The following is an 18711-nucleotide window of genomic DNA, read 5'->3' on the forward strand; positions in this document are numbered from 1 at the left end:
ACAGTAGTGTTAACTGGCAACACTTTGGAGTTTTCCCAACAACTGAGCAAACAATGCTGCCTAATTGGATTTGTCGCTATTTGCATAGAATTGTATCAAACCTGCAGAATCGAGGTCCATTCAGTCTTGTCAGCTCTGAGCTAAGTCCGCAAGTTTCTAGTGTTCTGAAAAGCACAGTGGCTAGCAGGGTTAAAGGGCCTTGATGCAAATACGGATGGTGTCCACCCTGCTCCTTTTCCCTCACCATGGCTTACTACTTTAGAATCTGCACGTCTCGGAAGGAGCTCTTTCCATTAGGATGGCTCTACTTTTGATGAAACAGTGTCAGACGTTCTTAGCAGGGGTGGTAAACATTTATTTATTTATTTAGTTACGTAATTTTTATAGCGCAACAAATACCCTGGGGTGTCTCGGCGCTGTGGAACTACTGGAGTCAGCCATCCTCTTACTGGTTAAACAACCATGTTTTTAAGAGCCTGCGGAAGCTCATCAGGTTCGGGGCAATTTTGATGGCCAGTGGCAAAAGATTCCAAAGTTTTGGAGTGGCCACAAGGAAGCGCCTGTCTCCCCATGTGGCCGTTCTTGTGCGTGGCACAGGGAGGAGACTGGTGTTGGCCGATCTTAATTGCCTACTGGGAGTATACAGCTGAAAAGCTTCGGTCAGGAACTTGGGTCCTATGCCATGTACTGCCTTATATGCAATGCAGAGGGCCTTAAATTTAATGCAGCTCTCAACTCTCAGCCAGTGGAGCTGACGAATGCCAAGAGTGGTGGATTTGCGGCGAGGAATGTTTAGAAGGATCCTGGCAGCCGCATTCTGGATGGATTGCAGCTTAGTTATGACACGCTTCTGGGTGTGAAGAAAGAGAGCGTTCCCATAATCTATTTTAGAGAAGACTAAGGTGGAGACCAAAGTCTTCCCAGCTGAGGGGGGGGGGGGGGTAAGGTAGTAGTTTCTTTATTTTTTTCAGAATAAAGAATGATGACGAGACAACCTGTTAGTGTGGAGGTCAAAAGCCAGCTTGCTGTCAAAAATCACTCCCAGATTTCTGGCTTTTTCCACTGGGACAGGTGGGTGGCCGAGCTTTTCCGGCCACCAACTAGGGGACCATTCAGGGGAGAGTTTTCCGAAGGTCATAATCTCGGTCTTGTCCGAGTTGAGCCTAAGACAATTCGAGGCCATCCAGGTACTGACCTCAAGCATAGCTCTCTGGAAGTTGGCTGCCACAGTGAGGCCGTCCCTGTGGATACCCAGAACCAGCTGGGTATCATCTTCGTAAGATGTAAGCCGTTCCCCATAGGCCTCTATTACCCTTGCTAAGTCCGCTACATAGATGTTAAATAGCATAGGACTTAGCGAGGATCCTTGTGGGACTCCACAAGGGAGTGCAGAGATAGGAGAGTAGAAGTCTCCCAGCCTCACTGTCTGGGTACGGTTTGCCAGGAAAGATGAGATGAGATCGCTGGCCAGACCGTTTATCCCCAGGGCTGTGACACGGTCGACTAGAGTGATATGGTCGACCGTGTCAAAGGCCGCTGACAAATCCAGGAGGATGAGGACAGCCGCCCCTCCCTGATCCATGATCGCCCTGATCTCATCAGAGGCCTTTATCAAGGCGGTCTCTGTTCCATGCCCTTTCCTAAAACCAAACTGCGTTTCGTCGAGAAGTTGGTGGGTCTCGACGAACTCTGAGAGCTGTCTATTCATCAGGAATTCGCATACTTTGGCAGGAAAGGGCAGACACGCAATGGGTCTATAACTGGCGACAGCTGTAGGGTCTAGGGTAGGTTTTTTTAAAAGGGGTTTTATAACAGCCTTCTTCCATATACTGGGAAAGTGGCCTGTCTGAAATGCAGTATTGCAGATCTCCATGAGGGGGCGTGAAATCACTTCTGTGAGTTTTAGCATCACAGAAGGAGGGCAAGGGTCCAGAGGGGAGCCCGATTTGATGGTAGAAATGAGTTTGACAACATCATCATGTGAGGCAGGTGAAAAACATGGAAAGGAGTGATGGGAAAGTACTTCTTTCACAGTACCGCCTCTATTGAGAAGGGACGACCACTAGTCAGCAGAGTTGTACATTTTATTTTAAAGAGAATGGGTTTGAGTTGAGGGAACAGGAAGCAGTGGCGCTCAAAGCGGTGTGATCTCTTGGTTAAAATTGTTCATGCTGTGGGCATGCGGTGCAATGCAGGCCAGGGGACACAAACCCAAATGGAAAAAGATCCCTGGACTAGTTTAGGGAGGCCTAGACCAAAATAGAAGAAGAGCAGATCCCGTGCACACGCTGATTAGAACGGTTGTCCTGATGTCAGGACACAATGTTACATGCAAAATGGAAATATATGTCAAGGTTCAAAATAAGCACAAAGGTTCGTGTATGCGAAGAAGTCTTTATAAATCAATTGTTGGTCAGTACACTGGCTATTATTTTCTGTACTGACCAACAACATTTTGCATGTAACATTGTGTCCTGACATCAGGACAACCGTTCTAATCAGCGTGTGCACGGGATCTGCTCTTCAGCAGAGTTGTACATCCTTGATTGGGATTGAAAGGGATGAGCCTGCACGTCAGCAAGCCAACTTTACTTAGTGTGCAGCACTCGGACTTCCATACTTTTAATAGTGCAGTACTGCCACTTGTTTGCAGCCTCAGCAGAGCGGTTCAGGACTAAAGGACCATTCACCGTAAACGCGTCTCGTTTTATAACCTCTGCGGTTTTTACCATGTGAGGAATGCTCCACTCGCACTAGCCTTACAGACTTTTCCAAAAATATTCTAAATGGAGGGGCCATAAGCAGCATGCCGGGTAGGTGCACATCTACCCTCCTGAGCCACAATCCCATTACCTTCCTCAAATTAAGTGTATTACAATAGCAATGCAAACAATTTACAAATATCCTGCTGAAGCAGAGCGATCTAACTAAACAAAGTTCAAAAGTTCCACATGCCAAGCATTACAAGTAGGAGTGGAAGAAAGCAGTGATTACTGGGAGTCACACCAAACGGATACAGCAAGCTTCCTTCACACACAGCCAAGGGCAAGCGTCTATCTCACATGAAATAGTCGCAATGTTAGGCAAAAAAGAGCAGTGAAAGCATAGGACAACATTATGCCTATTGGACAAAGGAGGTGGACAAGTATTTCATCTTGAATACGCCCTAATGGTCTGTGCCCCCAAGCAAAACATCTGTCGTCTGATCATTAGTATTACCTTAGAGAGCTTCTGAAGTACTAATTGATGTTATTACTGTATAATTTGTATTTGTGAAAAAAACTACTGCTAAATGTATGGAATTTACCCCTTATTTAAGTACACGAGGGTGTTGCAGGCTTTGACTTCAGATGTTTTCCATCTGCAAACAAATCTGTGCATGTAATAATTTTCTTGATAGCTTATTTTTGTGTGCTTTCCGTTTTTATCTTACATTTTTCGCATATGGAAACACCATTCCACAACCCTTCAGCAGACTGCCTCCCCCCTTTCCATTTCAGATCTTACCACACTTTTAAAAATAAAAATATGTTGTCCCTAATTTCCTCAGTTCATTAGTCCTATCGTCCATCTCACAGCCTCTCTCTCAGTATTTTTGTTTGACATTTTGCTTTAAGTAATGTAGGTGCCTTTTGCTCTGCTACCTGACTGTGTGACGCAACGTGGTTCGCAGTGTTCGAGACCTTGGCAGCCTTTCCCAACCAGTTGCATTGTCGTTATGCCCACGTCACCTATTTGTCTGTATATGGGGTTCATTTTCGTGCATGCTCAGAGGTGCTGGGTGTTCGAGCCAGACACAATATTCTGTGGGGTGCGATAGGCGCCTAGTCCACATGATTCCCGAGACGTCGATAAATGCAAACCAGGTTTTACTAACGAAATGAATGCACAACAATGTTTTCACACAATCTTCATTCAAACAATTCATACCTCTCATAACTAACAACTGGATTCAGGGAGCCGAGTTGAAACGGGGGATTGAGTCGAACTGAGGTCAATAGAGAAGCCTGCATGCCATTTGGGCAATAGACAATTCCGTACAATGTTCATTGATTTTCTCAGTACCGCTCTTTCGTGCTTTAAATGTGGTAACAAACTGCGTTGGAGTTCTATGCAAGACTTATGCCTCATAGCCTGCAGGGAAGTAGCAAGTTGACAACATATTGGAGCTAAATAAGGAAAACCCTAGCAAAAAGTAATGTGTCAGGATATCCAGAGGTGGTAAGCTGTGCACACTGCATCCGTTTTATGAGCTAAATTGGGTGGTAAACCATACAAGTTTTACTTGTGTTCCTGGGTGCTGGACGCAAGGAAAGACAATCAGAAAAAGGAGTGCCTCTCCACAACTCAGTAACACCCCTATTCATGGGACATTGAAAACGCAAACTGTCGTTTCCAACAAGGTACTTTTATTTATACCATTCAATTAAACACTTATATTTCATTTGTCGAACAAAACATATTAAGTGCAGACAAGACCTGTGTTAAACATAAGTTCAAACCAAAATGAAACTTTTGAATACACTACAGTGTAAGCACAATTTAACAAACAAACAATGTGTAAAAAACAATGTATGAAAAAACAATGTATGAAAAAACAGACAGTGACATTTAAACATACATCACACTAAATAGTGAATACATTTTAACATTTGATTGAAGCAAAGCGGAAGAATGGAGAAGAAAAGAAAGAAGTTGAAGGAAGAGACGCGAAAAATGAATTCGAGAATCTTATGACACCAGTGGTAACTGGTGTATGAATTGTCTTTTCACATTAGCCGACGCGTTTCGAATCCTGGGAATTACTTTCCGGATTCTCTTCAGGGCATGGTTATTCTGTCTGTGAAGTTATCAAAAAAACAATATATGAGTATCTTAAAGAAGGGACAAAGTCTCCCTGTGTAGTGACACTCAGCATAAAGGACCTACCGCTATTTGAAGGAGGCTAAATCATTGAACGTATGGCAGTGCAGATTGTAGAGGGGTCCAAGGAAATGGAACTACCTACAACAAAGTGAATTAACATTATACCAATTGAAACGCTAATGGGTAGACAAGGAGCGCGATATGAATTGTTTATAGTTGGACATACCGTCATTTATTTGAAGATCGATGTTGGCGGTTGTCTCAAAGTTGAGTGCAGGTTCTTCGTCGCACTTTAATAAGTAAACTGGCCTGTGGCGCTGTGTGCGAGAACAATGATGTGGGTCAAGGTGACGGGAGTTCAAGAGGTAATTAACTGTTGGGCTGGTTTGCCAAAAACATACCTTTAGTTGAAAGTTGAGGCGGGGAAGTCCTAGTTGCTAGGAAGCATGGTGAGTCGTAACCAGCGTGTTAGATTTCACACGGGGTCCGTACCCGCTAAAGAGAAACGGAACAGTTGTCAGTGTGTTTAGCGCGTTTAACCGCGACTGAAACAGAGGGCGCCGGCGGGCGCTGCAGAAGCGCCGCTTACCTTCGTGTCTCTCGCTCTTGGCTCCCTGTGTTCTGGTGAATCCACAAGATGGATGCTATCATCGTTGTCATGGCAATATGCCTTTGGCACGGCGCTGAGCCTTGTGGGAATCGTAGTTCGCGCTAGTCTAGGCATTGTGGTATTGAAGACTGTCTTACTGAAAGACGAGTTTACCACACAGAGACGCGACCTGTCCGGTCATTAGGTACCAGGGCACTGTGGGATCAAAGTCTGGCAATTTCAGATAGGCTATTAAGGCCCTTCTGGACGCTATTAAATTTCAAAATCAAATATGCTTCCATTTTAAGGAGCATTCTGTCAAAATCAACGTTACTCTGTGAGGGACGTAACGTATGTAGAACCGTCCATTTCAAGTCATTGGCATCATGGTTGACATTTATAAAATGTTCCACCATGGGGGCAGTCATAATTTTATTTTTGATCTTTGAACGATGTTGGCAAATGCGTGTGTTGACCTGTTGTCTGGTTTTACCAACATAAATGAGGTCGCAAGGGCATCGGACCAGATAAACCACATTCTTGGTTTTACAATTTGAGAAGTCCAAATGTTTCCATCTGACGGAACCATGTTGGAACTCATCGCCCTCAATTGTGTTTGGGCACACGACACAGGTACCACACTTGTGGTGCCCCGTGATGGGTTTGAGGTTCCACTGGCTCAAAAGATCGCTTTTCTTTTTCGGTAAGGATACATCCGCCCTCATGATGTGTTGTCCCACATTTTGATTTCTCTTATACGCGAACAAAGGTTTTGGCAGTGGACATTCTAAGTTCGCCATTAGGTGCCAATTGCTCAACACAGCTTTTCGCAATTTATGAGTGTCTGGTCCAAACGTGGTCACACAGACCAGTCTTTCAAGTGTGGGTTTGGGCCGTACTTGCAACAGAGTTTCTCGGGGGGTGAAGCGAGCTCTTTGTAGAGAATGCTTCAGTAGTTTCTCCTAATGCGCAATAATTGGCATGTCGACATCAAATTCTCGATGGCGCAAAGTAATGAAAGGATGACCTTCCATGATGTCGAAATTGTGAACATCAATGGGGTCCTCAAATCATCCCTGTTTAAAAAGGACACAGATAGGAACACTATCTTGCACCACAAGAGTGCCCACCCCAGGAATCTGAAATCCAACCTTCCTTATGGGCAATTATTGCGCATTAGGAGAAACTGCTCTGACTTGAGAGAGTGCTTTGGTCCAATTTTACAGTTACTGACCATGAATGTTTACACATGTTTATTTATGTGTTATTGCGCTTGTACCATGTCTGTTGTTTTGTGACTAAGTATCACATTTTCATCTGTATTTCCATGTATGTGGGTTACACATCACCATTAGATGAGCTTCTTGTCTACTCATGTAGGGGTTATGTACAATGATTCTTCTGTGAAATATAACTGATATGTTCTGACATTTCTCAGTCCACTAATTGTCTAATCTTGAAAGCAATGTTATTGTTCCTTCCTGTGTATAATGATGATTTATTCGCTGTTGGATTATGATTTTGATATAGACACTTCTTTGTATTATATCTGTCTAGGCATTCGCCCCTGAAGAAGGGAACAGGGCTTCCCGAAATGCATCGGGCGACAGCAAAAGACCACCCATAATGTTATTGTTCCAAATGGATAACCATGTAATGTAGTGGTTTATATGGACATATACATTTGTATTTTTTTCATGCTATGAATTACATAGACTTATGAAAAGTCTCTAGCGTATGATTCACAAGATGAACTAATAACACAGTATAGTTCTTGAATAATCACTTTGCAAAATAAAATTAATGTTGGCAATACTAATTTATAGACTTTTGATTCAATTTATTCTTATAATCTGTTTACTTTGTGAGAATAATTATTCTCCTAGGAACAGTGCATCCTGCATGTAGGCTCAGCTTGCATTTTCATTTTCTGACTTGAGAGACTTCACGTCCCATGCAGAGACATTTTGTCAAGAAATGCAGGTAAGGGGGTACCCAAAGAAACTACTGAAGCATTCTCTACAAAGAGCTCGCTTCACCCCCCGAGAAACTCCGTTGCAAGTACGGCCCAAACCCACACTTGAAAGACTGGTCTGTGTGACCACGTTTGGACCAGACACTCATAAATTGCGAAAAGCTGTGTTGAGCAATTGGCACCTAATGGCGAACTTAGAATGTCCACTGCCAAAACCTTTGTTCACGTATAAGAGAAATCAAAATGTGGGACAACACATCATGAGGGCGGATGTATCCTTACCGAAAAAGAAAAGCGATCTTTTGAGCCAGTGGAACCTCAAACCCATCACGGGGCACCACAAGTGTGGTACCTGTGTCGTGTGCCCAAACACAATTGAGGGCGATGAGTTCCAACATGGTTCCGTCAGATGGAAACATTTGGACTTCTCAAATTGTAAAACCAAGAATGTGGTTTATCTGGTCCGATGCCCTTGCGACCTCATTTATGTTGGTAAAACCAGACAACAGGTCAACACACGCATTTGCCAACATCGTTCAAGGATCAAAAATAAAATTATGACTGCCCCCATGGTGGAACATTTTATAAATGTCAACCATGATGCCAATGACTTGAAATGGACGGTTCTACATACGTTACGTCCCTCACAGAGTAACGTTGATTTTGACAGAATGCTCCTTAAAATGGAAGCATATTTGATTTTGAAATTTAATAGCGTCCAGAAGGGCCTTAATAGCCTATCTGAAATTGCCAGACTTTGATCCCACAGTGCCCTGGTACCTAATGACCGGATAGGTCGCGTCTCTGTGTGGTAAACTCGTCTTTCAGTAAGACAGTCTTCAATACCACAATGCCTAGACTAGCGCGAACTACGATTCCCACAAGGCTCAGCGCCGTGCCAAAGGCATATTGCCATGACAACGATGATAGCATCCATCTTGTGGATTCACCAGAACACAGGGAGCCAAGAGCGAGAGACACGAAGGTAAGCGGCGCTTCTGCAGCGCCCGCCGGCGCCCTCTGTTTCAGTCGCGGTTAAACGCGCTAAACACACTGACAACTGTTCCGTTTCTCTTTAGCGGGTACGGACCCCGTGTGAAATCTAACACGCTGGTTACGACTCACCATGCTTCCTAGCAACTAGGACTTCCCCGCCTCAACTTTCAACTAAAGGTATGTTTTTGGCAAACCAGCCCAACAGTTAATTACCTCTTGAACTCCCGTCACCTTGACCCACATCATTGTTCTCGCACACAGCGCCACAGGCCAGTTTACTTATTAAAGTGCGACGAAGAACCTGCACTCAACTTTGAGACAACCGCCAACATCGATCTTCAAATAAATGACGGTATGTCCAACTATAAACAATTCATATCGCGCTCCTTGTCTACCCATTAGCGTTTCAATTGGTATAATGTTAATTCACTTTGTTGTAGGTAGTTCCATTTCCTTGGACCCCTCTACAATCTGCACTGCCATACGTTCAATGATTTAGCCTCCTTCAAATAGCGGTAGGTCCTTTATGCTGAGTGTCACTACACAGGGAGACTTTGTCCCTTCTTTAAGATACTCATATATTGTTTTTTTTGATAACTTCACAGACAGAATAACCATGCCCTGAAGAGAATCCGGAAAGTAATTCCCAGGATTCGAAACGCGTCGGCTAATGTGAAAAGACAATTCATACACCAGTTACCACTGGTGTCATAAGATTCTCGAATTCATTTTTCGCGTCTCTTCCTTCAACTTCTTTCTTTTCTTCTCCATTCTTCCGCTTTGCTTCAATCAAATGTTAAAATGTATTCACTATTTAGTGTGATGTATGTTTAAATGTCACTGTCTGTTTTTTCATACATTGTTTTTTCATACATTGTTTTTTACACATTGTTTGTTTGTTAAATTGTGCTTACACTGTAGTGTATTCAAAAGTTTCATTTTGGTTTGAACTTATGTTTAACACAGGTCTTGTCTGCACTTAATATGTTTTGTTCGACAAATGAAATATAAGTGTTTAATTGAATGGTATAAATAAAAGTACCTTGTTGGAAACGACAGTTTGCGTTTTCAATGTCCCATGAATAGGGGTGTTACTGAGTTGTGGAGAGGCACTCCTTTTTCTGATTGTATTTACTAGGCCCAGCCTCCCCACTCATCCACTAGGGCCAAGCTCCCCTTGTACTCCGGACGCAAGGAAAGAGGCAGAGTAGGAAGCAGATAATGAAGAGCGGCTTAAGTATAAAATAACAATACTACAAACAGAAGTTTGCATAGGACCATTAACCACGAGGTCACATTTGGAATGTCTGGGGGTCTTTCAGGGGTTCTTTGGGGTGCACTAGTGGCGGTAATAGAAGAAGACATTTTATATATAATTTGAACTAAACATATGAAAAATATGCTGCACTTAGGTTGCAATTGTATAAAGTATTTTGCAACCTGAATAGAAATGATTCCAGCTAGAATCTTGGAAAGTGTCAACAGCACTGGGGACTTGTATTTGGCAAACTGTAGGGACACATACAACTTAAGCATCCACAGGGTCAAAACACGTGCATCCTTCATCTGTCATCTTTTCAAACTCAAGGGATTTCTTAGAAGTACTGGTCTATGGAAAATGCTGCAGAAGGCTGGGCACCGCGTGTGCCATGGGAGCTTAGCAGTCACACTTCTTGAGACTGGCAAATGATTTTTACTAGGTTGGCAAGCAGACTTATTGATGGCGCTAAGGTCTACTGTGTAGTTGTTTTTTGTATTTTTCTGCACTCACAGCTACTGATTTTTCGCTGGCAGTATGTTACCATTTTATTAAAAAGTTTTATCCCGGACAAATGACAGGGTTATCGCAGTTTGCATATAAACGAGTTCCTTACACAACTTGTGATAAGTGTTTGCCTGTATTGTGTTAGTTTTCTTCAAATATTTCTCATGCCCGCTTAACCGTGAACCCTAAGAAATATATGAAAGAAATTGACATCAGTCATCGGAAATATCAATAAAAGTAACCCAAATCTATTCCAAATAGACACACATGTTTTATTTCGAAATTTCTGCGAGAATGCATTTCTGAATTGGCCATTGACCATTTCTTTTGCCCTTAGGCCTAGATGAATTACAAGTATTGCAGTCTTGCATTTCTCTGTATTTCATGACTTCTGACTGAGTCTTTCCAATTTGTGTTGTACCAAAGGTCCACATGCTCAGGAAATCGAAGCAGAAACAGAAGAAAACGACTGGAAATGTGAAAGATTCAAAAACAGACAATCTGACAGTCAATGAAAAGAGTAAGCTAAGCAATGAAGACCTTACACTGCACGCCTACTGCCCCTGAGGGTTTCCTAGAGGCTGGCCTGTTCGTTCACAGGGCCCATGGATGGTGTATGAGGAGCTCTGTGGAGCATTTCACCGACATTTGTTGGCCCCTTTTCAGCTGGTGGCGGAAATCTTCATTCAACAAGAACCTGATTGGTTTGCCTTTTATTCTGTTGTGTTTGTTTAAGTTATTACGTGCTTGGAGAGACTTTGGAGTCCTGGTCATGATCCTTCACAGATGAATCGTGCCTGACATAATGATGGTAGACCGAATAAAGAAGCCTGGTTGTTTCCGTTCATTTCTAATGGGCGGGGAAGATGTTGTATTTTTTGTAAATTTTTTTTGCCTTATGTATCTTGAAAGATAAATGGCAGGAGCAATCAATGAAACAAGTCTGTAGATTGACATTTTGGCTGTTCTTGATGTGTGTGTTTTCAAATCCTAATGTGCATGCCTCCATGCCAGCTGATCTCGCAATGACACATGCTCCACAGAGAACTTAAGCTTGTTGGTTTTACCACAGATGTGAACTGACCACAGTAGTTCACTGTATATTGCTTATGATGACTGCTTCCCAGCGGTGATACTAATATCATACGAGCAGCACTGTGTATGTAAAAAAAACAAGTTTGTACCTGCTTTTAAAAAAAAAAATCTTTGCCAAAATTGATTTTAGCTTAGGTGAGCTCAGCTCCTCGAGTAATGGTGTTCAACTCCTCACTGTGGTGGCCTATGACTACAACTTTTCAAGATGCCATAATTCGAATCATTTACAGGGACCCCAAGTACAGCGACTTGAGACTTAGCACGCAGGTCTCACTTGCTTGTTCTGCTGCAGGTTCCGATTTGAACTTCAAAAGGAATCGGCTGGATCAGAAAAGAAAAATAAGTAGCTAATTTGTCGTATTTTTCTGCCCTCACAGTCACTGATTTGTTGCTGGCAGGGTGTTCTTTCTGGACAAATGACACATTTATAGCAGTTAGCGTATTAAAAAGTAGCTTTCAAGATTTAGGCAGGTGTTTGACTGCATTGTGTTATTTATCCTCAAATATTTATCATTCCATCTTAACCATGACATCTAAAAAATATGAGCAGAAAGTTTGTGTACTTTGATCAATGATGACATTTTGAGCATTTTGTGACATTCATAAATCACTTCACCTTTGCATCACGAGAACATTTAACAGAAGTATATATATATGTCTATTATGTATGCTTTTTAGGTCCTGCCTAAGGAAATGTAAGCACCCGATTCCTGTGGTTGTCCCACCTAAGGAGCATTTTGGTCTCAGTGTTTTGATCTGATAAACTTAGCCTTGACGACTGACGTAGGACCTTGCATTAAAAGCATTAGGGACTAGTTTCTCTCTTTCTTTTTTTGCTCCCTCCCTCTGTTACTGCTCCCCCAGTCTTTTTGATTAAACAAACCCCTCTCCTCCCTCGCACTTTGAGCTCTGTCTGCCAATGCTGCAGCAGGCAGCCATCTAAATATGACCTTCAAATCATTCCAAGATGGCCTCCTGTGTGCGAGGTGGCCTTCTTCAAATATGTCCATGTATATGTGTTGTGGCCATTTGGAATCATTTTTCTTAATAAAAGCTAACCTTAAAACATGCCTGCCACACATGCCCATTCCATGAATTGGCCATCTTCTAATGGTTTTTCTTTTAGCTTAAGAACAAACATTACTAGATTGCCATTTTGTGTGCATGTGGGTATCTGTCTTGTAATGGTTTTGATATTATTTAAAGAAAACTTGTTCCAGATGATCACTGCTCATCCATATGGGACTTAACCAATCTTCATTCAGCTATCCAACTTCTTTCGGTATATCTGGATACGACTACTAAGTTTGTAGGTGATTAGTCTAGGGACGAATCAACGATACACAGAGGATCCCTAGAACACTTCATGCTTCCATAGCAGGTTTTGTCACAGTCTAGAGCAAATTCTGTTTAACAAAATTGCAATCGTTTTGGATGGTAGAATACCTTTGTTTGGCTTAGGTGCCTTTTGCTTGAATATGTCATTGTGGTACATGATGTTTAGGAAAAATGATGTCCTTATCAGACCTTTTTTGACAGATACTTTTCATGGCTGTAATTTATTCACAATACAAAAATATATATAACATAATTAAGGAAAATCATTTAACAAGCCTTGAAATTTTATTAAAAAACAATTAAAAAACACAAAACAAAGAGTGTAAAGGTTACAAAACCTAAAACATCCTGAAGTCACCAGTTAAGGTTGAAAAGAGCAACCTTTCTTTCGTCACCCCACTCCACAATATTCATCCAAAGACCCCATTGTCCTTATCTTCACCCCTTCACATCTAGGGGGCAGTGGGTGCAGAAAGGTCTTTAACCTTTCGTAGATACCTAAAATGGTGAACTAAGTGAGTATTTTTGACTAATCTGTAAGCACACATACGCATTTATTCATAGTGACTTCTGTGACGTACCAGTGCTGCTGATAGCAAAAAATAATATAACAACTTTTCACCTTAAGTCCATTTTTTTCATGCTCTACCACCTGATTTTCTAAATGGATAGCTTGCAGTTGCATTCTGAATCATTGAGATGGCCGTTTTTTGGAGATTTGCTCTTTCAAGCCTTTAGTGGCGTAGTACACCGAGGCTTCCCTATTGTATCCATTCCAGTGTACCAAGGTGGCAACACTAATACAGAGAGGGAAGCCATAACTATCCATATATATATCCATGTACTGCTGTTCAGCGACTTTATAAACCATGCTATTCTAGATGTAAATGTATTACTTTTCAACTACCTTCTACCTTGTTGCCCGCTCATTTAAGTAAAACATTTGCACACATGTTCATCAGACAGTTTAGCAGTCTGCTAACATTTTAGTTTGTTTACCTAATAATGCATATGACCATATTTCATATGTCTATTGTTGTTAGCTAAGGGAAAACAACCTTTAGATACGTTGTGTGTGCTGAAGAAGCAGCTGGTGAGGAGTACCTATACTCCTAGCAGAAAGCTGGGACAGCGTCGGTTCACAGTGTTACAACAACCAGAGAAAGTTAACGCACAAGTGCCATAGAAATTCCATAGACACGCCCCCTGACATGGAGGGAAATTTAAGGCCGAAAATAGCGCGTCCACACGGCTCTCATTGAGCATGACTGGATCGCTCTACTTTTCTTTTCCTTGTAGGCAATCTGTGTTGCCGGTTTGGGAGGTGCCTTGCTTCCACTTGGCTGGGCGCTATCTTGGAAGGGAGAGTTTCCATGTTTAAATAGTTTTATGCTTCTAATATTTTAACTTTTCCTTCTCTTAACCTAGAGTTACCAGTACCAGCTCCTCATAGGGGAGCCTATCAGGGTCTGAGGGGTTGCTGGGTCTCTCTTTTGCCGCAACTGTGTTAAAATTGCGCTTTACAGTGCTGGTGTCCTGAAACACCCTCTGACATGGAGGGACCTTTAAGGCCAGAAATAGCACATCCATGCAGCTGACGTGCCATAGGCAAGCCCGTCTGTGCCTGTGCGCGGCCGGATTGTGCTGAGCGCTTGCACCCCTGGTCGTATGCACATCAAACAACAGATGACAAGGGCCCACATGCATCATTGTGTCATTTTGCATTTCTTAATTTGCGAAAAATAAGGAATCGCAAATTAAGAAGTGCAAAATGCTATGCATCATTTTTTTCGGTATTTCTTTGTGATTCGGTAAAAATCGCAATTTTTACCGAATCCCAAAGAAATACTGAATTCTTAAGTTAATTTTCGCAATTCCCATTGATTCCTATGGGCCAAAAGGCCCGTAGGAGTCAATGCAAATTGCGAGTGGCACTTAGAAAATTTCATGGGTGCAGGGGGGGGTCCAAAGGACCCCCCCATGCACCCCTGAAATGTATTTTTCGCATCATGTTGCACACACACATGTCCTAAGGACATGTGTGTCCGTAACATGAATGTTGAAAAAAAAGCATTTTCAACATTTTAAACACATTTTTCCAAATTTACCGAGTGGTTCAACCACTCGGTAAATTTGGAACCCTAATTGCGATTTTCAACTTCTCACAGTAATGATGCATTGCTTTTAAGAAGTCGCACATCTGCGACTTCTTAAAAGCACCCGCAATTTTAGAACTCGCAACAATGTTGCGAATTCTAAAATTGCTTCATGCATCCCAAAAAGCACTTTTGCATTCGCAAACGGCCGATTTTAAGGAATCGCACCGTTTGCGAATGAAAAAGTGCTTGATGCATGTGGGCCTAGGTCTTATTCTGGTAAGGATATTCACGCCTGAATCTGGATCCCCCTAAATATACCTGTATACAATTTGATCCTGCCACTCTGTCCCCACCAGCTAAGTCTCACCATTGCGGATGTGGCTTTCAAATTCCAGACATCTCAGTAAGAATGCCTCATATAGTGTTAAGAAAAGAACCCCTCCCCTTATCTCTTGACACATATATTAAGTCCTTGGGCATGCACTGCGCCCTCATAAATGCCTGTTCTTTGTTAAAACATAAATATGAACTGGCTGATTTTATAAATATCCATCTGGCTTGGCATACGTTAGACGGAATTTTCACAAATAACGTTAAATGAAGTACTGCCACTAGCTTCGACAGACCATTCAGCAATCTTGTTCAGAGCTGACACTCCCTGAGACACAATTAACGATCAGATGAGTACTCGTCCCTCCCATTTTAGGGCTTGAAAGAAAGTCAACACCAATCAACTAATTAATCAGTTGAAGCAGATGCAGACAAACCCTCAAACTGATCCGGAGCAAGCCACCTGTGACTACACAGAGTGGATAAACACCGCATTCACAAAGCTAGCGCTATTTAAACAAGCATATGGGAACAGGATTTCTCCTACTGCTCCCTGGTTTTCTGAAGCACTTAGATTCGAAAAACATAATTGCCGGAGACCAGAAAGGAGTTCAAGAACCCACTATGATAATTATGAGAAAGAATGCTACAAACTGGCACTATCCAAATTCAAAGTTTTATTGACCAAAGAATGAAGGGATATTTTTCACCAAACAAATGAAGTCTGCAAAGAACTCTACCAAATAACTTTTCCTGGTAGTAACTAGGCTTTCTACCCTATTTAGCAGTAAGGTAATCAATAGTAGTGTAACCTTCTGCGATAGTATCGCACACGGTTTTAGGGACAAAGTAAACATAATCTAGTCCAAGTTGGAGGCCTCAAATAACTCTGATATCTCTGAAGATAATTCTCATGTTAACCATATACATAACTCCGCAGAGTTCCTTCCAGATGCCGCTGTGCAGGTGGAAAGTATGATCCTATCAGCCAAATCGGTCTCCCTCAGGACCCGTGCAGTCCATCGGTTTTACAATCTATCTCCAACCCGATAGGTACCAATCTCTTGACCATTTTCAATTCAGTGTTCATTACTGTAGTTCTTCCCACACAATGGAAAAAATTCTCCATCCTCGCACTCATAAAGAAACCAAGTCTTGATGCAACATACCCCAACATCTATCGCCCGATATCTCATCTCCCACTCCCTGCAAATTTAGTGGAGAAAATGATTAACCGGCAGTTAGCCCAATTCATTCAAGATAACTGCTTGCTAAACCCCACACAATTTGTGTTCCAATCGGAGCACAGCACAAAGACTGCTTTGATCAACGCCACTGAGGAGATTAGGGTGAGATGGACAGAGGCGGCACAGCAGCCCTGATTCTTCTTGACTTATCAGCAGCATTTGATACAGTGGACCATGAGCTGCTGATCAAACGACTTGGAGTCTTAGGAATTAAAGACTCAGCCCTGGCTCTGCTCACCTCATTTTTAGTGGACAGAGTGCAATCTGTGGCTCTGGAACATTTTGAATCTGCTCCTTTCTGCTGTACGGGGTCCCACAAGGATCCTCTCTCACTCCGACATTATTTAATGTATGCAACTGAGCTAGCTACCCTGATAAGAAACTTTGTTTTCTCTTTGACCACCTATGCTGGCGACACACCAATTGTTGTGTTGGTCTTCAACCATGAACCATCTGCCTTGTTACGCTTCCATGATTGTATGCAGGCAATCAGCTCATAGATGAGCAAACACTGCTTGAGACTCAACTCCCCCAAAAATGAGGTAATATTGTTTGGAAGCCTCTCGCCAGCATGGGCCTCCCCTTGGTGGCCAGAAGAATTGGGCTCTGTACCAAACCCTGTAACCAAAGCCAGGAATTGAGGTCTCCTGATTGACAATAAGCTGACTTTCGGAAACCAAGCAAATGCCATAGTCTCCTCTTTCGTTACAATAAGTAAGATAAAGAAAATCCTTCTTTTTCTTGCAACTAACACTAAAAGGACCGTTATCACAGCACTACTGTTATCTAAACTGGATTATTGCAACAGACTCTATATGAATATTCAAGCTATACATCCTAAATAAACTGCAAATGGTTCGGAAAGCTGCCACCAGATTAGTACTAGGTATACCCTAATTCCAGTCCATATCCAAAGGAATCCACATTGGCTTCCAGTACGAAACTGTATTAAATGTAAGGCTCTCTGCTTGCCTACAAAGCATTGAATAACTCTGGCTCTGATTTTCTGAAGTATATCGAAATGGTACTAACCCACTAGACCCCTGCATTACTGCATTATGCTGGGGCCAAGCTAATTGTTACACCCAGGTTCCGCAAATCAAATTGGGGTGGAATAAGTTTGGTCACTGGTGCGGCTAATTTGTGGAACAATCCCTCCCCCGCCCCCTCTCCCTATATCTGAACATTGCCCTCACTAATCACCTTCAGGAAGGAGCACAAAACTTGGTTGTTTGACAAATAATATTCCCCTCCAGTCATGTTTATATTAGCATTAACACCAAGGCACCTCAAGGTATAGAGCGCTCTGCAAATTTTGTTAACATAACATTTTGTTACAGAAGTGGCTGATGCCAGAAGTAAGCTCCCTTAGTCGCCAGCTAACAGTTGCTTGCAAAGAATACTCTGGTGATGTTCAAGACCCCATGACCAAGACGTGGGGCAGAGTAGAGAGCCCACTACTACTGAGCAAGAACCCAGCCTTCTTACCTTAACAGGTAGGCTGTATTTTGTGAACTTTAGAAAGGCTGGGAAATGTCAGTAAGACCGCTATCAACATTAACTCGCGTCTCTGTACTTGCTACCACTCTTTGGGACTCATTAAAGACAGTGTGGTGATGTTGCCCAAGCCTCACATATTTCTGTACATCTTAAGAACCACCTGAAACAATACCAAGACCTGCATTCCACTTGTATAGCGCTGAACTTCCATTTGACCTTGAAGCCACAACCTATTGCAGTTTGTTTGGGGCCTCTCTTATTGTTAGCCTGTGACACAAGAAAAGTCCATGGTTGATATGTTTAGCAATGTCTAAAGATTTACTCTCAAAGGTTAAAGGGAAGCCAGTAGTATACTCCCTGAGTAAATAACACCTAGTCACAGAAAAATCTTTCATGCCCAATTTGTTGTATTTTTCACAACAGATATTTCATGAACCAAAACTGGGAGCATCTTTGATATGTTGAGCCCGCTGTTGAATCAGTTATGGGATGGAACCTGGTGAAATAGGCCTCTCCTATACTGAGACAAAGAATGTGCTGATCACTTTGTTGATTTAGCAGATAGCTAATTGGCTGCCCTTAATGTTCTATGGAATAAAGTCCATTTGAAACATTCCCCATTTATGTGTATGTTCTGATGAATTTATGTGTTGCATTGCAGACTACTAATATGTAGTGCTGTGGCTCAAAGCTTTAAATGGTACATTGAAAAACATCAGCAGGCAAAATTCCAAACGTGTCTAGGCGCAGGACCCTACCACTTTCGAACAGTTGGTCATGCTAACAGTTATAACCTAAAAATGTAATATTTATCCAGAAGCCCAGGTAATCGGTAGATAAATCCATGTTTCTGATTTTTTGGCAAGTGTTTCTTAAGAAGTATTACTTTCCTGTTGCACAGAAGCAACAGT

The 18711-nt window shown here is 42.3% G+C and overlaps 1 protein-coding gene across 1 annotated transcript in view; it reads left to right on the forward strand.

The window, feature by feature from the left end:
- DGKQ (diacylglycerol kinase theta) overlaps positions 1-11383 on the forward strand; it is a 1232715-nt gene extending 1221332 nt beyond the window's left edge. The window contains exon 23 of the mRNA XM_086961841.1: positions 10618-11383. Within this exon, the coding sequence (XP_086817967.1) occupies positions 10618-10758 (141 nt within the window). The 3' untranslated portion in view covers positions 10759-11383. The remainder of the gene's footprint in view (positions 1-10617) is intronic.
- Positions 11384-18711: the final 7328 nt, after the last annotated feature.

This window comes from Lissotriton vulgaris, chromosome 3_1, assembly GCF_964263255.1.
Source record: "Lissotriton vulgaris chromosome 3_1, aLisVul1.2, whole genome shotgun sequence".
NCBI classification, from domain to species: Eukaryota; Metazoa; Chordata; class Amphibia; order Caudata; family Salamandridae; genus Lissotriton; species Lissotriton vulgaris.